This window comes from Coregonus clupeaformis, chromosome 7 (assembly GCF_020615455.1).
Source record: "Coregonus clupeaformis isolate EN_2021a chromosome 7, ASM2061545v1, whole genome shotgun sequence".
Lineage (NCBI taxonomy): Eukaryota > Metazoa > Chordata > Actinopteri > Salmoniformes > Salmonidae > Coregonus > Coregonus clupeaformis.
The window spans coordinates 7006480-7029695 of record NC_059198.1 but is presented as its reverse complement, the minus strand read 5'-3'; the positions used below and the strand labels follow the sequence as shown (position 1 = coordinate 7029695).

The following is a 23216-nucleotide window of genomic DNA, read 5'->3' as shown; positions in this document are numbered from 1 at the left end:
TCCCGGTGAGGGATATCCTCGATCCCTCCCTGTTGCGGGATTACCACCGTCGCCATAAGGCTCACCCTGCTCCTCCTGGCCGTCTCAGAGGCCGGGGTCGGCGCGCTGCTGGATCTGCGCGTCAAGGGGTGGTACTGTCACGACTTCGGCCGAGGCTGCCTCCCCTCCTTGTTCGGGCAGGCTTCGGCGTTCATCGTCACCGGCTTACTAACCACTGCCGCCCCAATCATCATCACAATTGTCTTGTCTTGTCAATCATACACACCTGGTTCTAATCCCCTAATTAGTCTGTGTATAAGTGTTCCCTCTGCCCCCTTGTCCTTGTGGGTGATTGTTATTTGTGAGAGTAGTGTAGCTCGGTGGAGCTACTCGTAACATTTTGTTGCCAAGGTAGATTTTCCCCTGTGCCTATGTATTATTGGATATCCGTTACAGTGTATTTGCCAGGGATGATAGTTTCCCCTGTGCCTGTTTCGTTTATCGCTATTGGAGCGCATTTGTATGTCTACGAAAGAATAAACTCTGTATTCGGTGACTATCCTCCTGCGCCTGACTCCTTCCATCACACTCATCACAGTTTCCCAAACTCAGATATGTTTTTTTTTTTTTATAAAATGCTGAACAGCACAGAAAGAAGAATATTTACCTATGTGGGACAATACAATTAATATTCCCTCTTGGGAGTCTATTGTGGAGTTCCCCAAGAATCTATAATTGGTTCATTACTGTTTTTAGTTTAAGTGTATTTCTGTTTGCTGATCACATTAATATAATTCTGTCCAAAGATGCTCAAAACGTAATATCTAATATGAAGTCTGAATTGCATAAAATGTACTTCTGTGTTAATGTAAATAGTGTGCTTTTAACTGTTTATAATTAGTTTAGAAGTTTTATGTTAATAACATTGGTATCAGTGGACAGTCTGTTTTCCACTACTGTTGAGGAGTGTGTGTGTGTGTGTGTGTATAAAGAACAGACGTGCCTCATTGCCTCTCATCTGTGTTGATCAGTTTTTGTACGGCGCTGCAGGCTCCTGTGTCATTGTGTCTCTGGCACAATAATAAACTGCAGAGTCTTCAATCTTCAGGCTTTTCACCTCTAAGTACAGCTGGTTTTTGGAGTTGTCTTTGGTGAAATATAGTGCCAGTGCCGCTGTCAATGCGCCCATTTCACTCTAGTCCTTTTCCTGGTTTCTGATGGATGCAGTGCATCCAGTAGCTACCCATGGAGATTCCAGACACTTTACAGGACAAGGGGGACTAAGGCACTGCATCTCAGTGATTGAAGCGTCACTACAGACTCCTTGGTTCGATTCCAGGCTGTATCACAACCGGGCGTGATTGGGAGTCCCGTAGGGCGGCGCACAATTGGCCCAGCGTTGTCCGAGTTTGGCCGGTGTAGTCTGTCATTGTAAATAAGAATTTGTTCTTAACTGACTTGCCTAGTTAATTAAAGGTTTTTTAAAAAAGTCACTGGCTCTCCAGGTCTGTTCACCACTGACTCAGAGGAGGTGAGTGACTGCCCCTGAACAGCTGAAAACAGACAGAGAGTTTAGATGAACATGACCCACCACACCGCTCCTCTCGTGAGACACTGGACAGAAATAACTCCAGTTAACTCACCTGAGATGAGAGCTAAGAGGAACACACATTCTAGAACTCTCATTGTGGGAGAGTTCTAAGGTTCTTTAAAAGTAGGAGCACAGACTGGGAGTGGTTGTTGTGACTGAGGGAGATGGTCTGTGGAGGGCACTTATATCAGACTACTGAAATGGGAGGAGACCTTGGGTCTATGTGAACAGACACACATTTGCATCTCCATGGTGTTAAATGTAGCTCTAGTGGTCTAAATACTACATATCTTGGTACTGTTGAGAAATGTTTTGGTGAAGACTCAAGGTGTTCATGTAATAGTGACATAGCCACTTATTGTGCCAGTGTATCAATAAGAAGATTTATGTCATAGATCAGTTCTTTGATTTATATTATTATATTATATTGAATCAATGAGGGCCATATGTTGCACTTGTGCTTGATTCACATGGGTATTCAGTTTTTGTACAGGTCCTGTCCTGGTTTGTATCACTGTGGTCATCGAGCACAATAATACACAGCTGTGTCTTCAGTCTGCAGACTCTGTCCTGTTAAAAACAACGTGTTGCTGGAAATGTCTCTGGTGATGCTGAACTTGTGTTTCAGTGAATCTTTATAAGCTGTGCTTTCATCGTAACAAATTACGCCAATCCACTCCAGTGCTTTTCCTGCAGACTGTCGAATCCAAGCTGTACAGTAGGTGCTGGTTACTGAATACCCAGAGACCTTACAGGAGAGGGTCAGAGGCTGTCCAGGCTGCAGGGTCATAGAGCCTGGCTGTGTGAGCTCAGTCTGACAGAACACACCTGTAAAACAAAACAAACAACACAAAACATTTTGTTAATTACATTTCCAAAACTCTATTACTCCCTATTACACCTATGTTGATGTATCAGTCCCCCAAAACTCACAGGATGCAGCTGCCAGCAGCAACAGCAGAGATGCAGGGAACATGATTTGTGTTGAAGCTGAACTGAGGGTAACTGCACTTGCTAACTGAGTGAAAGCGAGGGAGATATTCCTCTTTATACAAGAGAGGAGAGTTGCTTTGCATAGAGTGAAAGAGTTGTTATAAAATGGAGGAAAGAAATGTGATGTACCATTGTGACATGTAATACACAGAATCAGTATCAGAATGTAATGACTTGTGTCCTCCAAGGATAAATATTTGATCCATTACTCTTTTTTACTTTATTTTAACATTTTATTTTGATTATTACTTTCAGTTTTTATTCTGTTTGCTGATGATATTTTCAGTGAAATGACGATGGTTAACCATAGATAGCTAGTATGAACTCTGAATTTCCTTGAACATTGACACCTCTTATAGAGCAAATAAGATACAACACACCATGTAAAGTAAAATGTACAAAGGAATGATTTGAGCATTACTTTTGTGTTTTCACACTTGATTTACTATGTAGACATGCAGTATATGAATGGTAGACCAGTATTTCTAGTTAGGGAAATACAATATGATTGAGCTTGCTTTCTACTCATTGCTGTTGGGATTTTTATACAGGTTTTGGGCTTGTTTGTATCACTGTGGTATCAAGAACAGCAATAGACAGCTGTGTCTTCAGTCTGCAGACTCTGTCTTATTGAAGTCACTGTGCCTCTCGAAATGTCTCTGGTCAAGCTGAACTTGCGTTTCAGTGAATCTTTGTAAGCTGTGCCTGCATCCTGATACAGTAGATGTTCCCAACCTACTCTGGTATAATGCCTTCAGGTTGGTGCTATCAGTCAGAGAAAAACCCAGAGACCTTACAGGTGATTACCAAAGACTCTCCAGAATTTATAACCATTGAACTTGGCTGGTTGAGCTCAAGACCCCAGTGTACACCTGTTAAGAAAAATCATTATATCATATAGAACAATCTCAAATGTATTGCTATTCTAAAGCTATGTAAGCATTAATTACATAATATGTTCCTTTAAACATGTTATAAGTCTGTTAATTAAACACCCAAATCCAGAGAGACAGGAGACAGCTGCCAACAGCTACAGCAGCAGAGAGTCAGGGAACATGGTTTGTGTTGAAGCTGAACTCATAGGAGTTGCCCTTCTTTACTCTTCAGGACTCAGAGAGAGAGATATATGATTTACACAGAGAGACTGTTTTATATAATATATAAGGAGTGAGAAGAAAGAGTTAAAAAGTTAGACAATTATGTGTAATTTGCATAAGAAGGCAGCTACATTATGACAGGGATGAGAATGTCAGAAAACCCTCCATGAACCATATTGATTTTTGATGCTTCACTCATGGGATGGTGAACTCATCAGTGTTAAATTAACTATGGGAGTGTTGAATTTATGACCATAGAGTGTTCCATTTAGAGTCAAATTGCTTTGAAATCAACACTGTGCAACTTTTAAACTGAAGAATCTACACCCAATTTACTGTGTATTTGTTGTATATTGAACTTCACTGGCTATGCTTTTGAACATTTAGCTCTTAAAGCTGTCATTCTATCATACTCTGTTGTTCTTACAGTAGGCTTTTTGTTAGTATGATGTTTTTGTACAGGTCTTCCATTGAGCTGTTGCACTGTGCCTCCAGTTTTTGCGCAATAATACACAGCTGTGTCCTCAGCCTGCAGACTGGTGATGTCTAAGTACAGTACATTACTACTGTCTCTGGAGATGGTGAATCTGCTCTTAAAAGAGGCTCCAGAGTTGATGGATCCACCACCCCAGATGATCCCAATCCACTCCAGTGTTTTCCCTGGCTGCTGTCGTATCCAACCTGTACCATAGGCTGTCAGAGCATAGCCAGAGACTTGGCAAGATAGTTTCACTGACTGTCCAGGAGGTTTGAGTTGAGCAGTGGAGGAGGTCAAACAAATGCTGTGTATATCTGAAAGAGATGGGAGTGTAAAGAAATACAGATGACAGGCATTCATCAAAAACTACAGTATGTTACAATAGCAAAACAACTGACTAACACAAAAGCAAACAACTCAAATCAAATCAAATCAAATCAAATCAAATTTTATTGGCCACATGCGCCGAATACAACAGGTGCAGACATTACATTGAAATGCTTACTTACAGCCCTTAACCAACAGTGCATTTATTTTTAATAAAAAAGTAGAATAAAACAACAAAAAAGTGTTGAGAAAAAATGAGCAGAAGTAAAATAAAATAACAGTAGGGAGGCTATATATACCGGTGGGTAACGGTGCAGAGTCAATGTGCGGGGGCACCGGCTAGTTGAGGTAGTTGAAGTAATATGTACATGTGGGTAGAGTTAAAGTGACTATGCATAAATAATTGACAGAGTAGCAGCAGCGTAAAAATATGGAGTGGGGGGGGCAGTGCAAATAGTCCGGGTAGCCATGATTAGCTATTCAGGAGTCTTATGGCTTTGGGGTAGAAGCTGTTGAGAAGTCTTTTGGACCTAGACTTGGCACTCCTGTACCTCTTGCCGTGCGGTAGCAGAGAGAACAGTCTATGACTATGGTGGCTGGAGTCTTTGACAATTTTGAGGGCCTTCCTCTGACACCGCCTGGTATAGAGGTCCTGGATGGCAGGAAGCTTGGCCCCAGTGATATACTGGGCCGTACGCACTACCCTCTGTAGTGCCTTGCGGTCGGAGGCCGAGCAGTTGCCATACCAGGCGGTGATGCAACCAGTCAGGATGCTCTCGATGGTGCAGCTGTAGAATTTTTTGAGGATCTGATGACCCATGCCAAATCTTTTCAGTCTCCTGAGGGGGAATAGGCTTTGTTGTGCCCTCTTCACGACTGTCTTGGTGTGTTTGGACCATGATAGTTTGTTGGTGATGTGGACACCAAGGAACTTGAAGCTCTCAACCTGTTCCACTACAGCCCCATCGATGAGAATGGGGGCGTGCTCAGTCCTCTTTTTTTTCCTGTAGTCCACAATCATCTCCTTTGTCTTGGTCACGTTGAGGTAGAGGTTGTTATCCTGGCACCACACGGCCAGGTCTCTGACCTCCTCCCTATAGGCTGTCACATTGTTGTTGGTGATCAGGCCTACCACTGTTGTGTAGTCGACAAACTTAATGATGGTGTTGGAGTCGTGCCTGGCCATGCAGTCATGGGTGAACAGGGAGTACAGGAGGGACTGAGCACGCACCCCTGAGGGGCCCCTGTGTTGAGGATCAGTGTGGCAGATGTGTTGTTACCTACCCTTACCACCTGTGGCCGGCCCGTCAGGAAGTCCAGGATCCAGTTGCAGAGGGAGGTGTTTAGTCCCAGGATCTTTAGCTTAGTGATGAGCTTTGAGGGCACTATGGTGTTGAATGCTGAGCTGTAGTCAATAAATAGCATTCTCACGTAGGTGTTCCTCTTGTCCAGGTGGGAAAGGGCAGTGTGGAGTGCAATAGAGATTGCATCATCTGTGGATCTGTTGGGGCGGTATGCAAATTGGAGTGGGTCTAGGGTTTCTGGGATAATGGTGTTGATGTGAGCCATGACCAGCCTTTCAAAGCACTTCCTGGCTACAGACGTCAGTGCTACGGGTCGGTAGTCATTTAGGCAGGTTATCTTAGAGTCCTTGAGCACGGGGACTATGGTGGTCTGCTTGAAACATGTTGGTATTACAGACTCAGTCAGGGACATGTTGAAAATGTCAGTGAAGACACTTGCCAGTTGGTCAGCACATGCTGGGAGTACACGTCCTGGTAACTCACGGCTGTGCTTCCCTTTGTAGTGACTGACTAACACAATAGCAAAACAACTGACTAACACAATGGTAAAACTTCTGCATTGACTAGATTCAGAAGTATATGATGTTTCTTCCCAATCTCTCCAATGTTTGGTGTTCTGTATTCAAAGATACTAAAATTCCCCATTTACATGGCAGGATGGACAGGAGGAGGAGAGATGTAAGAAACATGTTTCTTAGTTGTATGGCAGACAGTGTCTTTGCAGTGATGAAAGTTGTGTCAGAACAGGGCATTGATATAGCAGAGGGAGGGGGTTTATTTGCAAACTATCTATCCTACAAATACAGGTGTCAGATACATCACTGGATGCATTCTGTCTGCATAATGTACTCATAATATGAACATAAATACTTACATATATACAGTGCCTTCAGAAAGTAGTCACATCCCTTTATTTTTTTCACATTTGGTTGTGTTACAGTCTGAATTTAAAATTGATTGAATTGAGATTTTGTGTCACTGGCCTACAAACAATACCCCATAATGTCAAAATGGAATTATGTTTTTAGAAATGAAAACCTGAAATGTCTTTGGTCAACAAGTATACAACCCCTTTGTTATATCATGCCTAAATAAGTTCAGGAGTAAAAATTAGCTCACTCTGTGTGCAATAATAGTGTTTAACATGTTTTTGAATAACTACCTCATCGCTGTACCCCACACGTACAATTATCTGTAAGGTCCCTCAGTCTAGCGGTGAATTCCAAACACCGATTCAACCACAAAGACCTGGGAGGTTTTCCAATGCCTCTCAAAGAAGCACCTATTGGTAGATGGGTAGAAATATAAAAAAAGCAGAGATTTAATATCCCTTTGAGCATGGTGAAGTTATTCATTACACTTTGGATGGTGTATCAATACACCCAGTTTCTACAAAGATACAGGCATCCTTCCTAACTCTGTTGCCGGAGAGGAAAGAAACCCCTCAGGGATTTCACAGTGAAGCCAAAGATGACTTTAAAACAGTTACAGAGTTTAATGGCTGTGATAGGAGAAAACTGAGGATGGACCAACAACATTGTAGTTACTCCACAATACTCACCTAAATGACAGAGTGAAAAGAATGAAGCTTGTACAGAATAAAAATATTCCAAAACATGCATCCTGTTTGAAACAAGGCACTAAAGTAATATTGTAAAAAATGTGGTAAAGAAATTAACTTTACGTCCTGAATACTGAAAAATGAATTCCTCTCCCAGTGTCTGGTGTAAAGCAGGGGGGTGAATAGTTATTATACCCTCTGTATAAGGGTATGTCATAGACTTTGATGACAGGATCATTATGTGTTCTGATGATCACCTTTATTAAACTGTTTTCCACTGTGACAGTTTGAGGTTATAATAATGTAGTGGAGATGAATGTTTCATGTTTTATTGTTCAACTTCGCATAAGTATTATGTGCTATCTCCTAAACAAATGTTATGTATGTTGCACAGGAGGTTGGTGGCACCGTAATTGGGGAGGACGGGCTCATGGTAATGGCTGGAACGTAATCAGTTGAATGCTATGAAATACACCAAACACATGATTTCCATGTGTTTGATGCCATTCCATTCGCTCCGTTCCAGCCAATTATTATGTGCCATCCTCCCATCAGCAGCCTCCACTGGTATGTTGTAATGATTATAGAGTCATTAGATCCTGGGATGTTTGATATTTAGATTCAGACTCAGATTGCTCCCTCACATATTTAAGACACTACTTTCGTTTTGACAAACACCCATATTATACTTTTTTCTTGTAATAACATTTGTTAGCGGAGCCTTCATCAGTGCTTGACTAATTTTATTCATATGGAGAGAGAGTGCCCCCTGTTGGTGCATCAACAACAGTAGCAAGATGTATGTAACAGATGTATCATTGTGTTATTATTTGATACATCGTTAGAATTGTTCCTCATGTATCCCCTTGTGGGGATGCTGTGAGTCGTCGGGTGAGGTTGTGTCTCTCTCTGGCGGGAGGTAAGCTTGGCTTATATGGCTTATAATATGGTGTTGAGTAAAGCTTAAACCATGTATTTAGATTGAAGTTAGGTATTGTAAGTTGTTATCGTAGGTTATTGTAGTTATCGTAGGTTATTGTATGTAATTATTGTAGGTAAGTATTGTATTCGGCTGAACCCGGTGAAGCACGATGCTAGCTAAACCACTACCTGGACTAGCTAGTGGGTAGCTACTGGTAACTATTAGCAACTGTGGATAGTTGTTTCACGCTTGACAGTGCCTGTAATTATGCCAGCTAGCTGCCTACCATTCAGCTGTTTTTCTAACCTCATTGCCTGAAGCGTTGGCGTTAGGTAGTTAGTAGCTACTGTGCTCAAAATGTAGCTTGTTGCTACCTGGATAGCTAACTAAACAATAGCTGGAACGACCTAGCGAACAGACGCAAACTGGCTGAGTCGATTCAGTGGCTAGCTTTGCACTTGGCTGAATAACAGTAGCTGCTAGGGGTAAGATATAACCTACATTTGTGTTTTGTTTTTACTTACTGGTAACCAGAGTCGTTCTAGGGAATTCGGGACATGGGTGACTAGTTAACGTTAGCTTGGCTCTCTCTGTGTGTTCGTACCGTGGGAGGAGTTTTTTTTATTTTCGTTGGCAGACAGCAATGGCTAGCTAGTATGCTAACTATTCTAGCTAACTAACTGGCTGAATAAGTTGACGACGGACTCGCTCAAGCTGTCGGGACTAACCCAGAACTTTACACAACGTTAGACACGGACACGAATTATCTGCTTGGCGTGTTGACACACTGGTGGTTTGTTGATGACGAGTATTGGTGCTAAACCGTGTTGTTGGAGGCTGGCATGCTAGTTGGCTGTGGCGTCATAGGATTCGGTGCCCTGGACGGTTTTCACGGAAGAATACTGTACCAAGTTAGCTAGCTGAATAAACTAAGTTAGTCTATTCCTAGAAAACATTGAACCGCTGTAGTTTACAACAATTATAGTTTCTGAGGTGGAAGTTGGGAGAGTTATATTTGGATGTTTCAGTGAAACGTAAGTGAGGGAGGCCCCGCTCTCTCGCTTTCCCAGATGTTTAGTTCATTCCGATCTCCTTTGCATTATTGTAGCAATTTTCTGTAGCCTGTCAGCTATGTGTCTGTCTATCCCTGTTCTCTCCTCTCCGCACAGGCTATACAAACGACTCACACCGCGTGGCTGCTGCCACTCTAACCTGGTGGTCCCTGCATGCACGACCCACGTGGAGTTCCAGGTCTCCGGCAGCCTCTGGAACTGCCGTTCTGCGGCCAACAAGGCAGAGTTCATCTCAGCCTATGCTACCCTCCAGTCCCTCGACTTCTTGGCGCTGACGGAAACATGGATTACCACAGAAAACACTGCTACTCCTACTGCTCTCTCCTCGTCTGACTATGTGTTCTCGCATACCCCGAGAGCATCTGGTCAGCGGGGTGGTGGCACAGGAATCCTCATCTCTCCCAAGTGGACATTCTCTCTTTCTCCCCTGACCCATCTGTCTATATCCTCATTTGAATTCCATGCTGTCACAGTCACTAGCCCATTCAAGTTTAACATCCTTGTCATTTATCGCCCTCCAGGTTCCCTTGGAGAGTTCATCAATGAGCTTAACGCCTTGATAAGTTCCTTTCCTGAGGATGGCTCACCCCTCACAGTTCTGGGTGACTTTAACCTCCCTACGTCTACCTTTGACTCATTTCTCTCTGCCTCTTTCTTTCTTTCCACTCCTCTCCTCTTTTGACCTCACCCTCTCACCGTCCCCCCCTACTCACAAGGCAGGCAATACGCTTGACCTCATCTTTACTAGATGCTGTTCTTCTACTAATCTCACTGCAACTCCCCTCCAAGTCTCCGACCACTACTTTGTATCCTTTTCTCTCTCGCTCTCCTCCAACACTACTCAGTCTGCCCCTACTCAGATGGTAATGCGCTGTCGCAACCTTTGCTCTCTCTCTCCCGCTACTCTCTCCTCTTCCATCCTATCATCTCTTCCCTCTGCTCAATCCTTCTCCCTCCAATCTCCGGATTCTGTCTCCTCAACCCTCCTCTCCTCCCTTTCTGCATCCTTTGACTCTCTATGTCCCCTATCCTCCCGGCCGGCTCGGTCCTCCCCTCCTGCTCCGTGGCTTGACGACTCATTGTGAGCTCACAGAACAGGGCTCCGGGCAGCCGAGCGGAAATGGAGGAAAACTAGACTCCCTGCGGACCTGTCATCTTTTCACTCCCTCCTCTCTACATTTTCTTCCTCTGTTTCTGCTGCTAAAGCCACTTTCTACCACTCTAAATTCCAAGCATCTGCCTCTAACCCTAGGAAGCTCTTTGCCACCTTCTCCTCCCTGCTGAATCCTCCTCCCCCCCCTCCTCCCTCTCTGTGGATGACTTCGTCAAACATTTTGAAAAGAAGGTTGACGACATCCGATCTTCGTTTGTTAAGTCAAATGACACCGCTGGTCCTGCTCACACTGCCCTACCCTATGCTTTGACTTCTTTCTCCCCTCTCTCTCCAGATGAAATCTTGCGACTTGTGACGGCCGGCCGCCCAACAACCTGCCCGCTTGATCCTATCCCCTCCTCTCTTCTCCAGACCATTTCCGGAGACCTTCTCCCTTACCTCACCTCGCTCATCAACTCATCCTTGACCGCTGGCTATATCCCTTCCGTCTTCAAGAGAGCGAAAGTTGCACCCCTTCTCAAAAAACCTACACTCGATCCCTCCGATGTCAACAACTACTGACCAGTATCCCTTCTTTCTTTTCTCTCCAAAACTATTGAGCGTGCCGTCTTTAGCCAACTCTCTTGCTATCTCTCTCAGAATGACCTTCTTGATCCAAACCAGTCAGGTTTCAAGACTGGTCATTCAACTGAGACTGCTCTTCTCTGTGTCACGGAGGCTCTCCGCACTGGTAAAGCTAACTCTCTCTCCTCTGCTCTTGTCCTTCTAGACCTGTCTGCTGCCTTTGATACTGTGAACCATCAGACCCTCCTCTCCACCCTCTCCGAGTTGGGCATCTCCGGCGTGGCTCACTCTTGGATTGCGTCCTACCTGACAGGTCGCTCCTACCAGGTGGCGTGGCGAGAATCTGTCTCCGCACCACGTGCTCTCACCACTGGAGTCCCCCAGGGCTCAGTTGTAGGCCCTCTCCTATTCTCACTATACACCAAGTCACTTGGCTCTGTCATATCCTCACATGGCCTTTCCTATCATTGCTACGCAGACAACACACAATTAATCTTCTCATTTCCCCCTTCTGATAACCAGGTGGCGAATCGCATCTCTGCATGTCTGGCAGACATATCAGTGTGGATGACGGATCACCACCTCAAGCTGAACCTCGGCAAGACGGAGCTGCTCTTCGTCCCGGGGAAGGACTGCCCGTTCCATGATCTCGCCATCACGGTTGACAACTCTGTTGTGTCCTCCTCCCAGAGTGCAAAGAGCCTTGGCGTGACCCTGGACAACACCCTGTCGTTCTCCGCTAACATCAAGGCGGTGACCTGATCCTGTAGGTTCATGCTCTACAACATTCGCAGAGTACGACCCTGCCTTACACAGGAAGCGGCACAGGTCCTAATCCAGGCACTTGTCATCTCCCGTCTGGATTACTGCAACTCGCTGTTGGCTGGGCTCCCTGCATGTGCCATTAAACCCCTACAACTCATCCAGAATGCCGCAGCCCGTCTGGTGTTCGACCTTCCCAAGTTCTCTCACGTCACCCCGCTCCTCCGCACACTCCACTGGCTTCCAGTTGAAGCTCGCATCTGCTACAAGACCATGGTGCTTGCCTACCGAGCTGTGAGGGGAACGGGACCTCCGTACCTTCAGGCTCTGATCAGTCCCTACACCCAAACGAGGGCACTACGTTCATCCACCTCTGGCCTGCTGGCTCCCCTACCTCTGCGGAAGCACAGTTCCTGCTCAGCCCAGTCAAAACTGTTCGCTGCTCTGGCACCCCAATGGTGGAACAAGCTCCCTCACGACGCCAGGACAGCGGAGTCACTGACCACCTTCCGGAGACACTTGAAACCCCACCTCTTTAAGGAATACCTGGGATAGGATAAAGTAATCCTTCTACCCCCCCTTACCCCACCCCCCAAAAAATAAATAAATAATAATATTGTAAAGTGGTTGTCCCACTGGCTAACATAAGGTGAATGCACCAATTTGTAAGTCGCTCTGGATAAGAGCGTCTGCTAAATGACGAACATGTACATGTAAATGTATTGTTCCTCATCAATCCCCTTGTCATGGTCTACTGGTCATACCATACGTGTGTCTGTGTGTTTGTGCACATCCTTCCTTTCTTTACCAGATGGTTTTTGTACGGCTATTCTCATTAGTTAAACCATAGTGAGTCTCTAGCACAGTAATACACTGCATAATCCTCTGATTTCAACTGGCTCATGTGCAGATAGAAGTTAGAGCTATCCTTCGATGCTGTGAATCTGCCCTGATCTAACGGGGCATTGCTCTTGCTACGGTCAGAATAATAGTTAATGATCCATTCAAGTCCTTTTTCAGGTGCCAGTGCATATCAGTGCTGTTTAGAGTGATTCCACTACAGGCACATGTGAGTTTGAGGAATTATCGACACAGAACATATCGGTTTTTCATTCGGAATCACTGAATCACTGGACCTTTAACAACGGATCATCGCAACTAGCTAGCTGCAACCAAATGGATGTTGTTGTTGGCTAATCAGCCTTGAGCTAGCCTCGAGTCAGGCCCATCTCCTTGCTATCTACCTCTCTGTCAACCGGAAGGGACCGCCTAGAGTTGACACGGAGCCCCGCCGATCCATCATGACTGGTCTGCCGACGTAATCGTCTGTGGTTTCAACAGGCTTCCCGTTGCGACGACCACGAAGATCCATCTGCTAGCCCCGGCCCGCTAGCACACGCAAACAACAGCCGTGCTTCCTGCTCGCCTGTGCTGTAGCACCAATTCGGACTGCTCTCTGACTCATATATTGCTGTTCACTGGACCTTATGATCACTCAGCTGCACAGCTGATGCCTGCTGGACTGTTCCTTTACACGGTACCCTGTCCTGTTTATCTGTTAAGCCTCAGCCCAAACTTTCATCGCCATTACCAGTTGTTCTCTTAGCTCTCGAATAACACCTGTGATTGCTTTATGCCTCTCTCCCATGTCAATATGCCTTGCCTATTGCTGTTCCAGTTAGTTCTTATTATACAATTTCACTGTAGAGCCCCAAGTCCCAATCAAACTGCCTCAAATAGTTCCTTTGTTCCACCCCCATACACGCGAAGACCGGCTCAATCGGTGCCTCCAGTGATGCTATCTCTGTCATTGTTACCCAACGATTAGGTTTACCTCCACTGTACTCATATCCTTCCATATCCTTGTCTGTACATAATGTCCTGAATCTATTCTACAACGCCTGGAAATCTTCCCCCTTTATTCTCTGTACCCATCACACTAGAAGACCAGTTCTTAAAGCCTTTAGCCGTATCCTTATTCTAGTCCTCCTCTGTTCCTCTGGTGATGTAGAGGTTAACCCAGGCCCTGCAGCCCCCAGTATCACTCCTACTCCCCAGGAGCTATCATTTGTTGACTTTTGTAACCGTAAAAGCATTGTTTTTTTGCATGTTAACATCAGAAGCCTCCTCCCTAAGTTTGAGTTATTCACTGCGTTAGCACACTCCACCAACCCTGATGTTCTAGCACTGTCTGAATCCTGGCTTAGGAAGGCCACCAAAAATGCAGAAATGTCCATCCCCAACTACAACATTTTCTGTCTAGATAGAACTGCCAAAGAGGGTGGAGCTGCAATCTACTGTAGCCCCTGGTTCTCCTCAGACGGGACTGCCCTTGACCAGCACAAAAATATCCTGTGGCGTACTGCATTAGCATCGAATAGCCCCCGCGATATGCAACTTTTCAGGGAAGTTAGGAACCAATATACACAAGCAGTTAGGAAAGCAAAGGCTAGCTTTTTCAAACAGAAATTTGCATCCTGTAGCACTAACGCCAAAAAGTTTTGGGACACTGTAAAATCCATGTAGAATAAGAGCACCTCATCCCAGCTGCCCACTGCACTGAGGCCAGGAAACACTATCACCACCGATAAATCTACAATAATCGAGAATTTCAACAAGCATTTTGCTACGGCTGGCCATGCTTTCCACCTGGCTACCACTACCCCGGTCACCAGCTCTGCACCCTCCGCTGCAACTTGCCCATGCCCCCTCCGCTTCTCCTTCACACAAATTCAGACAGCTGATGTTCTGAAAGAGCTGCAAAATCTGGACCCCTACAAATAATTTGGGCTAGACAATCTGGACCCTTTCTTTCTAAAATTAGCCACCGAAATTGTCGCAACTCTTTATTACTAGCCTGTTCAACCTCTCTTTCGTAACTTCTGAGATCCCCAGAGATTGGAAAGCTGCCGCGGTCATCCCCCTCTTCAAAGGGGGTGACACTCTAGATCCAAACTGTTACAGACCTATATCCATCCTGCCTTGCCTTTCGAAACAGATCACCGACCATTTCGAATCACACCGTACCTTCTCCGCTATGCAATCCGGTTTCTGAGCTGGTCATGGGTACACCTCAGCCACGCTCAAGGTCCTAAACTATATTATAACCGCGATCGATAATAGACAGTACTGTGCAGCCGTCTTCATCGACCTGGCCAAGGCTTTCGACTCTGTCAACCTCCGCATTCATATTGGCAGACTAAATGATGATGAGACTCCCGGTGGTCGGGAGAGGTTGTGTTTTCTCTAGGAGGAGGTAAGCTTGGCTTCTTATATGGTGTTGAGTAAAGCTTAAACCATGTATTTAGATTGTAGGTAGGTATTGTAGTTAGGTATTATAGGTAGTTTACTTAGGTAGTTATTGTAGGTTATTGTAGGTTATTGTAGGTAATTATTGTAGGTAAGTATTGTATTCGGCGGACCCCGGCGAAGCACGAGGCTAGCTAACCCACTACTTGGACCAACAAAGCTAGCTAGCTAGCGGGTAGCTACTGGTAACTTTTAGCAACTGTGGTTAGTTGTTTCCAATGTTATTTCACGCTTAAGAGTACCTGTGATTGAGCCAGCTAGCTGCCTACCATTCAGCTGTTTTTCTAACCTCATTATCCGAGGCATTAACGTTAGGTTAATTACAGCTACTGATTGCAGTCTGCCACCCAGACAGCTGGCGTCGGGTAAGTTTGGCTTTATACATAGCTTGGGCTTTGTCGAGTAAGGCTTAAACTATGTATTTAGATTGTAGTTAGGTATTATAGGTAGGCATCGTGGGCTGTATATTACTAGGTATTATAGGTAGGCATCGTGGGCTGTTGTGGGTAGTTGTTGTATGTAGTTATTGTAGGTTACTTTTGTATTCGGCGGTGCGGCGGTGCCGGGTGTAGCATGAAGCTAGCTAGCTAACTCACCTCCTGGACTAGTTGGAGTAGCTATTAGCAACGGTAGCAACTAAATACAATACCTTTTAGCCAGCTACATTCGTTCGCAGCGACGCCGTTTTTCAAACAAAGTCAACACAGCAGCCATTGCTAGCTAGCCAACACTACCAGCTAGCTGTACTGTGGTAGCTAAATACAATATCTTTGTGCTAGCTAGCCAACGTTTAATTATTGCTGCATTATGAAAGAACTAGACACGGACACGAATTATCTGTTTAGTGTGTTAACACACTATTGGTAGTTTGTTGTAACCAAGTATTGGTGCTAAACTGTGTGTTATTGGATGCTAGCATGCTAGTTAGCTATGGCGTCATAGTTAGCTAGCTGAATAAAGTAAGTTGAGTCTATTCCTTGAAACATTGAACCGCTGTAGTTTACAACAATTCTAATTTCTAAAGTGGAAGTTGGGAGAGTTTTATTCGGGTGGTTCAGTGAAACAATTATAGTTTCTGAGGTGGAAGTTTGGAGAGTTATATTTTTTGGGTGAGGGAGGCCCTGCTCTCTCCTTTCCCAGATGTTTAGTTCATTTCATTCCGATCTCCTCTGCATTATTGTAGCCATCTGCTACAGCCTGTCAACTATGCCTATCCCTGTTCTCTCCTCTCCGCACAGGCTACACAAACGCCTCACACCGCGTGGCTGCTGCCTCTCTAACCTGGTGGTCCCTGCACGCACCACACACCTGGAGTTCCAGGTCTCAGGCAGCCTCTGGAACTGCCGTTCTGCTGCCAACAAGGCTGACTTCATCCCAGCCTATGCTACCCTCCAGTCCCTCGACTTCCTGGCGCTGACAGAAACATGGATTACCACTGAAAACACTGCTACTCCTACTGCTCTCTCCTCGTCTGACCATGTGTTCTCGCATACCCCGAGAGCATCTGGTCAGAGGGGTGGTGGCACAGGAATCCTCATCTCTCCCAAGTGGTCATTCTCAATTTTTCCCCTAACCCATCTGTCTATCTCCTCATTTGAATTCCACGCTGTCACAGTCACTAGCCCATTTAAGCTTAATATCCTTGTCATCTATCGCCCTCCAGGTTCCCTTGGAGAGTTCATCAATGAGCTTGACGCCTTGATAAGTTCCTTTCCTGAGGATGGCTCACCCTTCACAGTTTTGGGGGATTTCAACCTCCCTACGTCTACATTTGACTCATTTCTCTCTGCCTCCTTCTTTCCACTCCTCTCCTCTTTTGATCTCACCCTCTCACCGTCCCCCCCTACTCACAAGGCAGGCAATACGCTTGACTTCATCTTTACTAGATGTTGCTCTTCTACTAATCTCACTGCAACTCCCCTCCATGTCTCCGACCACTACTTTGTATCCTTTTCTCTCTCGCTCTCCTCCAACACTACTCACTCTGCCCCTACACAGATGGTAACGCGCCGCCGCAACCTTCGCTCTCTCTCTCCCACTACTCTCTCCTCTTCCATCCTATCATCTCTTCCCTCTGCTCAATCCTTCTCCCTCCTATCTCCTGATTCTGCCTCCTCAATCCTCCTCTCCTCCCTTTCTGCATCCTTTGACTCCCCTGTGTCCCCTATCCCCCGGCCGGCCTCGGTCCTCCCCTCCAGCGCCGTGGCTTGATGACTCATTGCGAGCTCACAGAACAGAGCTCCGGGCAGCTGAGCGGAAATGGAAGAAAACTAAACTCCCTGCCGACCTGGCATCTTTTCACTCCCTCCTCTCTACATTTTCTTCATCTGTTTCTGCTGCTAAGGCCACTTTCTATCACTCTAAATTCCAAGCATCTGCCTCTAACCCTAGGAAGCTCTTTGCCACATTCTCCTCACTGCTGAATCCTCCCCCCACCCCCCCTCCTCCCTCTCTGTGGATGACTTCGTCAACCACTTTGAAAAAGAAGGTTGACGACATCCGATCCTCGTTTGTTAAGTCTAATGACACTGCTGGTCCTGCTCACACTGCCCTACCCTATGCTTTGACTTCTTTCTCCCTCTCTCTCCAGATAAAATCTTGCGACTAGTGACTGCAGGCCGCCCAACAACCTGCCCGCTTGACCCCATCCCCTCCTCTCTTCTCCATACCATCTCCGGTGACCTTCTCCCCTACCTCACCTCGCTGATCAACTCATCCTTGACCGCTGGCTATGTCCCTTCCGTCTTCAAGAGAGCGAGAGTTGCACCCCCTTCTCAAAAAACCAACACTTGATCCCACTGATGTCAACAACTACAGACCAGTATCCCTTCTTTCTTTTCTTTCCAAAACTATTGAGCGTGCCGTCTTTAGCCAACTCTCTTGCTATCTCTCTCAGAATGACCTTCTTGATCCAAACCAGTCAGGTTTCAGGACTGGTCATTCAACTGAGACTGCTCTTCTCTGTGTCACGGAGGCTCTCCCGCACTGCTAAAGCTAACTCTCTCTCCTCTGCTCTTGTCCTTCTAGACCTGTCTGCTGCCTTTGATACTGTGAACCATCTGATCCTCCTCTCCACCCTCTCCGAGCTGGGCATCTCCGGCGCGGCTCACTCCTGGATTGCGTCCCTACCTGACCGGTCGCTCCTACCAAGTGGCGTGGCGAGAAGCTGTCTCCGCACCACGTGCTCTCACCACTGGTGTCCCCAGGGCTCAGTTCTAGGCCCTCTCCTTTTCTCCTATACACCAAGTCACTTGGCTCTGTCATATCCTCACATGGCCTCTCCTATCATTGCTACGCTGACGATACACAACTAATCTTCTCCTTTCCCCCTTCTGATAACCAGGTGGCGAATCGCATCTCTGCATGTCTGGCAGACATATCAGTGTGGATGACGGATCACCACCTCAAGCTGAACCCTGGCAAGACGGAGCTGTTCTTCCTCCCGGGGAAGGACTGCCCGTTCCATGATCTCGCCATCACGGTTGACAACTCCGTTGTGTCCTCCTCCCAGAGTGCGAAGAGCCTTGGCGTGACCCTGGACAACACCCTGTCGTTCTCCGCTAACATCAAGGCGGTGACCCGATCCTGCAGGTTCATGCTCTACAACATTCGGAGAGTACGACCCTGCCTTACACAGGAAGCGGCACAGGTCCTAATCCAGGCACTTGTCATCTCCCCGTCTGGATTACTGCAACTCGCTGTTGGCTGGGCTCCCTGCCTGTGCCATTAAACCCCTACAACTCATCCAGAATGCCGCAGCCCGTCTGGTGTTCAACCTTCCCAAGTTCTCTCACGTCACCCCCCTCCTCCGCACACTCCACTGGCTTCCAGTTGAAGCTCGCATCCGTTACAAGACCATGGTGCTTGCCTATGGAACAGTGAGGGGAACGGGACCTCCGTACCTTCAGGCTCTGATCAGTCCCTACACCCAAACGAGGGCATTGCGTTCATCCACCTCTGGCCTGCTGGCTACCCTTCCTCTGCGGAAGCATAGTTCCCGCTCAGCCCAGTCAAAACTGTTCGCTGCTCTGGCACCCCAATGGTGGAACAAGCTCCCTCACGACGCCAGGACAGCGGAGTCACTCACCACCTTCCGGAGATATTTGAAACCCCACCTCTTTAAGGAATACCTGAGATAGGATAAAGTAATCCTTCTACCCCCCAAAAAAAAATTAATAAAATAATAATAATAATAATATTGTAAAGTGGTTATCCCACTGGCTATAGGGTGAATGCACCAATTTGTAAGTCGCTCTGGATAAGAGCGTCTGCTAAATGACGTAAATGTAAATGTAAATGTAAATAGCCTTGGTTTCTCAAATGACTGCCTCGCCTGGTTCACCAACTACTTCTCAGATAGAGTTCAATGTGTAACATTGGAGGGCCTGTTGTCTGGACCTATGGCAGTCTCTAAGGGGGTGCCACAGGGTTCAATTCTTGGGCCGACTTCTTTCTCTATGTATATCAATGATGTCGCTCTTGCTGCTGGTGATTCTCAGATCCACCTCTACGCAGACCTGGCCTTTCATTGGACACTGTGTTAACAAACCTCCAAAAGAGCTTCAATGTCATACAATACTCCTTCCGTAGCCTCCAACTGCTCTTAAACACAAGTAAAACTAAATGCATGCTCTTCAAATGAACGCTGCTGGCACACGCCCACCCGACTAGAATCACTACTCTCGACGGGTCAGACCTAGAGTATGTTTACAACTACAAATACCTAGGTGTCTGGTTAGACTGTAAACTCTCCTTCCAGACTCACATTAAGCATCTCCAATCCAAAGTTAAATCTAGAATCGGCTTCCTATTTCACAACAAAGCCTCCTTCGCTCATGTTGCCAAACATGCCCTCGTAAAACTGACTATCCTAACGATCCTTGACTTCGGCGATGTCATTTACAAAATAGCCTCCAACACTCTACTCAGCAAATTGGATGTAGTCTATCACAGTGCCAGACTTTTTGTCACCAAAGCCCAATATACTACCCACCACTGTGACCTTTACGCTCTTGTTGGCTGGTCCTCACTACATATTCCTCGCCAAACCCACTGGCTCCAGGCCATCTATAAATCACTGCTAGGCAAATCCCCGCCTTATCTTAGCTCATTGGTCACCATAGGAACACCCACCCGTAGTATGCGCTCCAGCAGGTATATCTCACTGGTCATCCCCAAAGCCAACACCTCGTTTGGCCGCCATTCCTTCCAGTTCTCTGCTGCCAATGACTGGAACGACCTGCAAAAATCTCTGAAGCTGGAGACTCTTATCTCCCTCACTAACTTTAAGCATCAGTTGTCAGAGCACCTTACCGATCACTGCACCTGTACACAGCCCATCTGAAATTAGCCCACTGTTATGATTTAACTGGATAGAACCCAAATGCAGACAAGTACACCAAGCCAGAGAAGTTTTAACAGGTTTATTATAATGTTCAATAGTCCAGGTTTCCAATAAATGGGAAAGAGCAAGTCCAGGTTACAGGGAGGGTACAGATCCAGGTCAGGGCAGGTGTGGTACCGTAATGTCCTAGTGTCCGTGGTGAGTCCAAAGGAGAGGCCCGATAGTGGAGAGCAGGATGGTGGTGGCAGGAGTGAAGCGGAGGCAGGAGTCAGGTTCCAAATATATGGTTGTCTTGACTATGATCTGACGATGAGTGGAAAGTTTGACCGGGTCTTAAAGGCTGAGGTGATTATGGTGAATGAGCTGCAGCTGGAACCCTGACTCCCGCACACCAGACTTCACTCCTGCAATCAAGGACAGACAGAGGGGGAGGGGAGAGCAGAGAGAGAGCTACCTAGCAGCAGTAGGCCTAACAGTACCCTCCTCTACGGACGCCACCTGGCGGCCGACAGGGTTTATCAGGATGTAACCTATGAAACTCACGAACCAGAGCAGGATCCACAATGAAGCTCCTGGGCACCCAGGAACGTTCCTCAGGACCATAACCCTCCCAATCCACCAGGTACTGGAAACCACGACCCCGGCGGCGAACATCCAGAAGTCGCCGGACAGTGTAGACCGGACCCCCACCCACGATCTTGGGCGGAGGAGGGGGACGAGAGGGCGGGCACAAAGGGCTAACCGACACAGGCTTAATCTGGGAAACATGAAAGGTGGAATGAACCCGTAGGGAGGCAGGAAGCTGTAGCTTAACCGCGCAGGGGTTAACAATAGACAGTATCTTGAACGGTCCTATAAAACGAGGCGCCATCTTCTTCGACTCCACCTTCAATGGAAGGTCCCGTGACTTCAGCCATACCTCTTGACCAGGAGAGTAACCGGGAGCCTGGGACCGGTGACGGTTGGCTTGCCTCTGCATGTACGCCGAAGCTCGGGACAGAGCTACCCTGGCCTTCCTCCAGACCTTGCAGCAGCGGCGCATGTGGGACTGCACCGAGGGTACCGCAAGTTCCCTCTCTTGGGAAGGGAACAGGGGAGGTTGATAACCCAGAGCACACAGAAAAGGAGACAAACCAGAGGAAGCGTTAGTCAAGGTGTTATGAGCATATTCCACCCAGGGGAGCATGGAGCTCCATGACCCAGGGTTTGACCCAGTGACACAGCGAAGTGCGGTCTCCATCTCCTGGTTCGCTCTCTCGGCTTGCCCGTTGGTCTGGGGGTGATATCCAGAGGACAGGCTGGATGTAATGCCCAAAGCTTTACAGAAAGCTTTCCACACCTGGGAGACAAACTGGGGACCCCTGTCAGAGACAATATCCGTGGGTAGACCATGAGAGCGGAACACATGTTCAACCAAAATATCAGCCGTCTCTCTGGCAGTGGGCAGTTTAGGTAGGGCCAAAAAATGAGCGAACTTAGAAAAACGATCAATCACCGTAAGAATGACAGTCTTACCAGATGAGGGGGGAAGTCCAGTGACAAAATCCATAGCGATATGCGACCAGGGCCGGCTGGGTATAGGTAGAGGTCGTAGATGACCAGCGCTGGCCTGGGTGGAGTTTTTACTTCGTGCACATACCGTACAAGCAGCAATGAAGGCTCGAGTGTCCGCCTCCATCGTGGCCCACCAGAACTTCCGTCGCACAAAGTCAAGGGTCCGCGAAACTCCAGGGTGACAGGTAAGGGGAGACGAGTGAGCCCACTGAAGTACCTGGGAGCGAGCAGACTCAGGGACAAACATCCGGTTAGGAGGACCCCTCCCAGGGTCAGCTTGATGATGTTGAGCCTGTCTAACAATCCCCTCGATGTCACATGTGATGACTGCAATACTGCAGGTAGGAGGCAAAATGGGTTCAGGGTTACTACCAGTATCAACAGCCGAATGAACACGAGACAGGGCGTCAGGCTTGACGTTGCGTGACCCAGGACGGTAAGACAGAGAAAAATTGAATCTCCCAAAAAATAGTGCCCACCTGGCTTGACGGGGGTTGAGCTGCTTCGCTGACTGGAGGTAAGCCAGATTCTTATGATCCGTCCAAACGATGAAGGGTTGTTCCGCCCCCTCCAACCAATGTCGCCACTCCTCGAGAGCCAGTTTAACGGCGAGCAGTTCACGATTTCCAACATCATAATTCCTCTCTGCCTGAGAAAGTTTCCTTGAGAGAAAAGCACAGGGATGCAGTTTGTTATCTTCAGGAGAACGTTGTGACAACACTGCACCTACCCCAGTGTCGGATGCATCCACCTCCACGACAAACTGGCGGTCGGGGTCCGGCTGCATCAGAATGGGAGCCGAGGCGAAGCGATGTTTCAGTTCTTCGAACGCTGATTCGGCCCCTTCATTCCAAGCGAACGGTCGTGAGATGGAGGTGAGAGCGGTGAGTGGCGCCGCAATGCGGCTGTAGTCCTTGATGAACCTCCTATAGAAGTTCGCAAACCCCAGGAATCGTTGAAGTTGTTTGCGGGTAGAGGGAGCTGGCCAGTCCGTGACAGCAGAGATCTTAGCTGGGTCCATCCGCAGCTCCCCCTGAGCTATGATGTAACCCAAAAAAGAGGTCTCAGACACATGAAATTCACATTTCTCCATCTTCACAAACAGTTTGTTCTCCAACAACCTTTGCAACACCTGGCGCACATGCAGTTCATGTTCCTGGGAGGACTCTGAGAAAATCAAGATATCATCCAGATAGACAAAAACAAACCGATTCAACATGTCCCGAAGGACATCATTGACTAGT

At 47.0% G+C, this 23216-nt stretch overlaps 1 protein-coding gene and 1 gene segment (V, D, J or C); both read right to left on the bottom strand.

The window, feature by feature from the left end:
* The window catches only part of LOC121570745, a 257249-nt gene that overhangs the window by 178288 nt on the left and 55745 nt on the right, over window positions 1–23216 (bottom strand).
* On the bottom strand, window positions 2091–2546 carry LOC123491190. The segment is given in 2 exon segments: window positions 2091–2398; window positions 2504–2546. Coding segments are annotated over 2 exon segments (351 nt in total).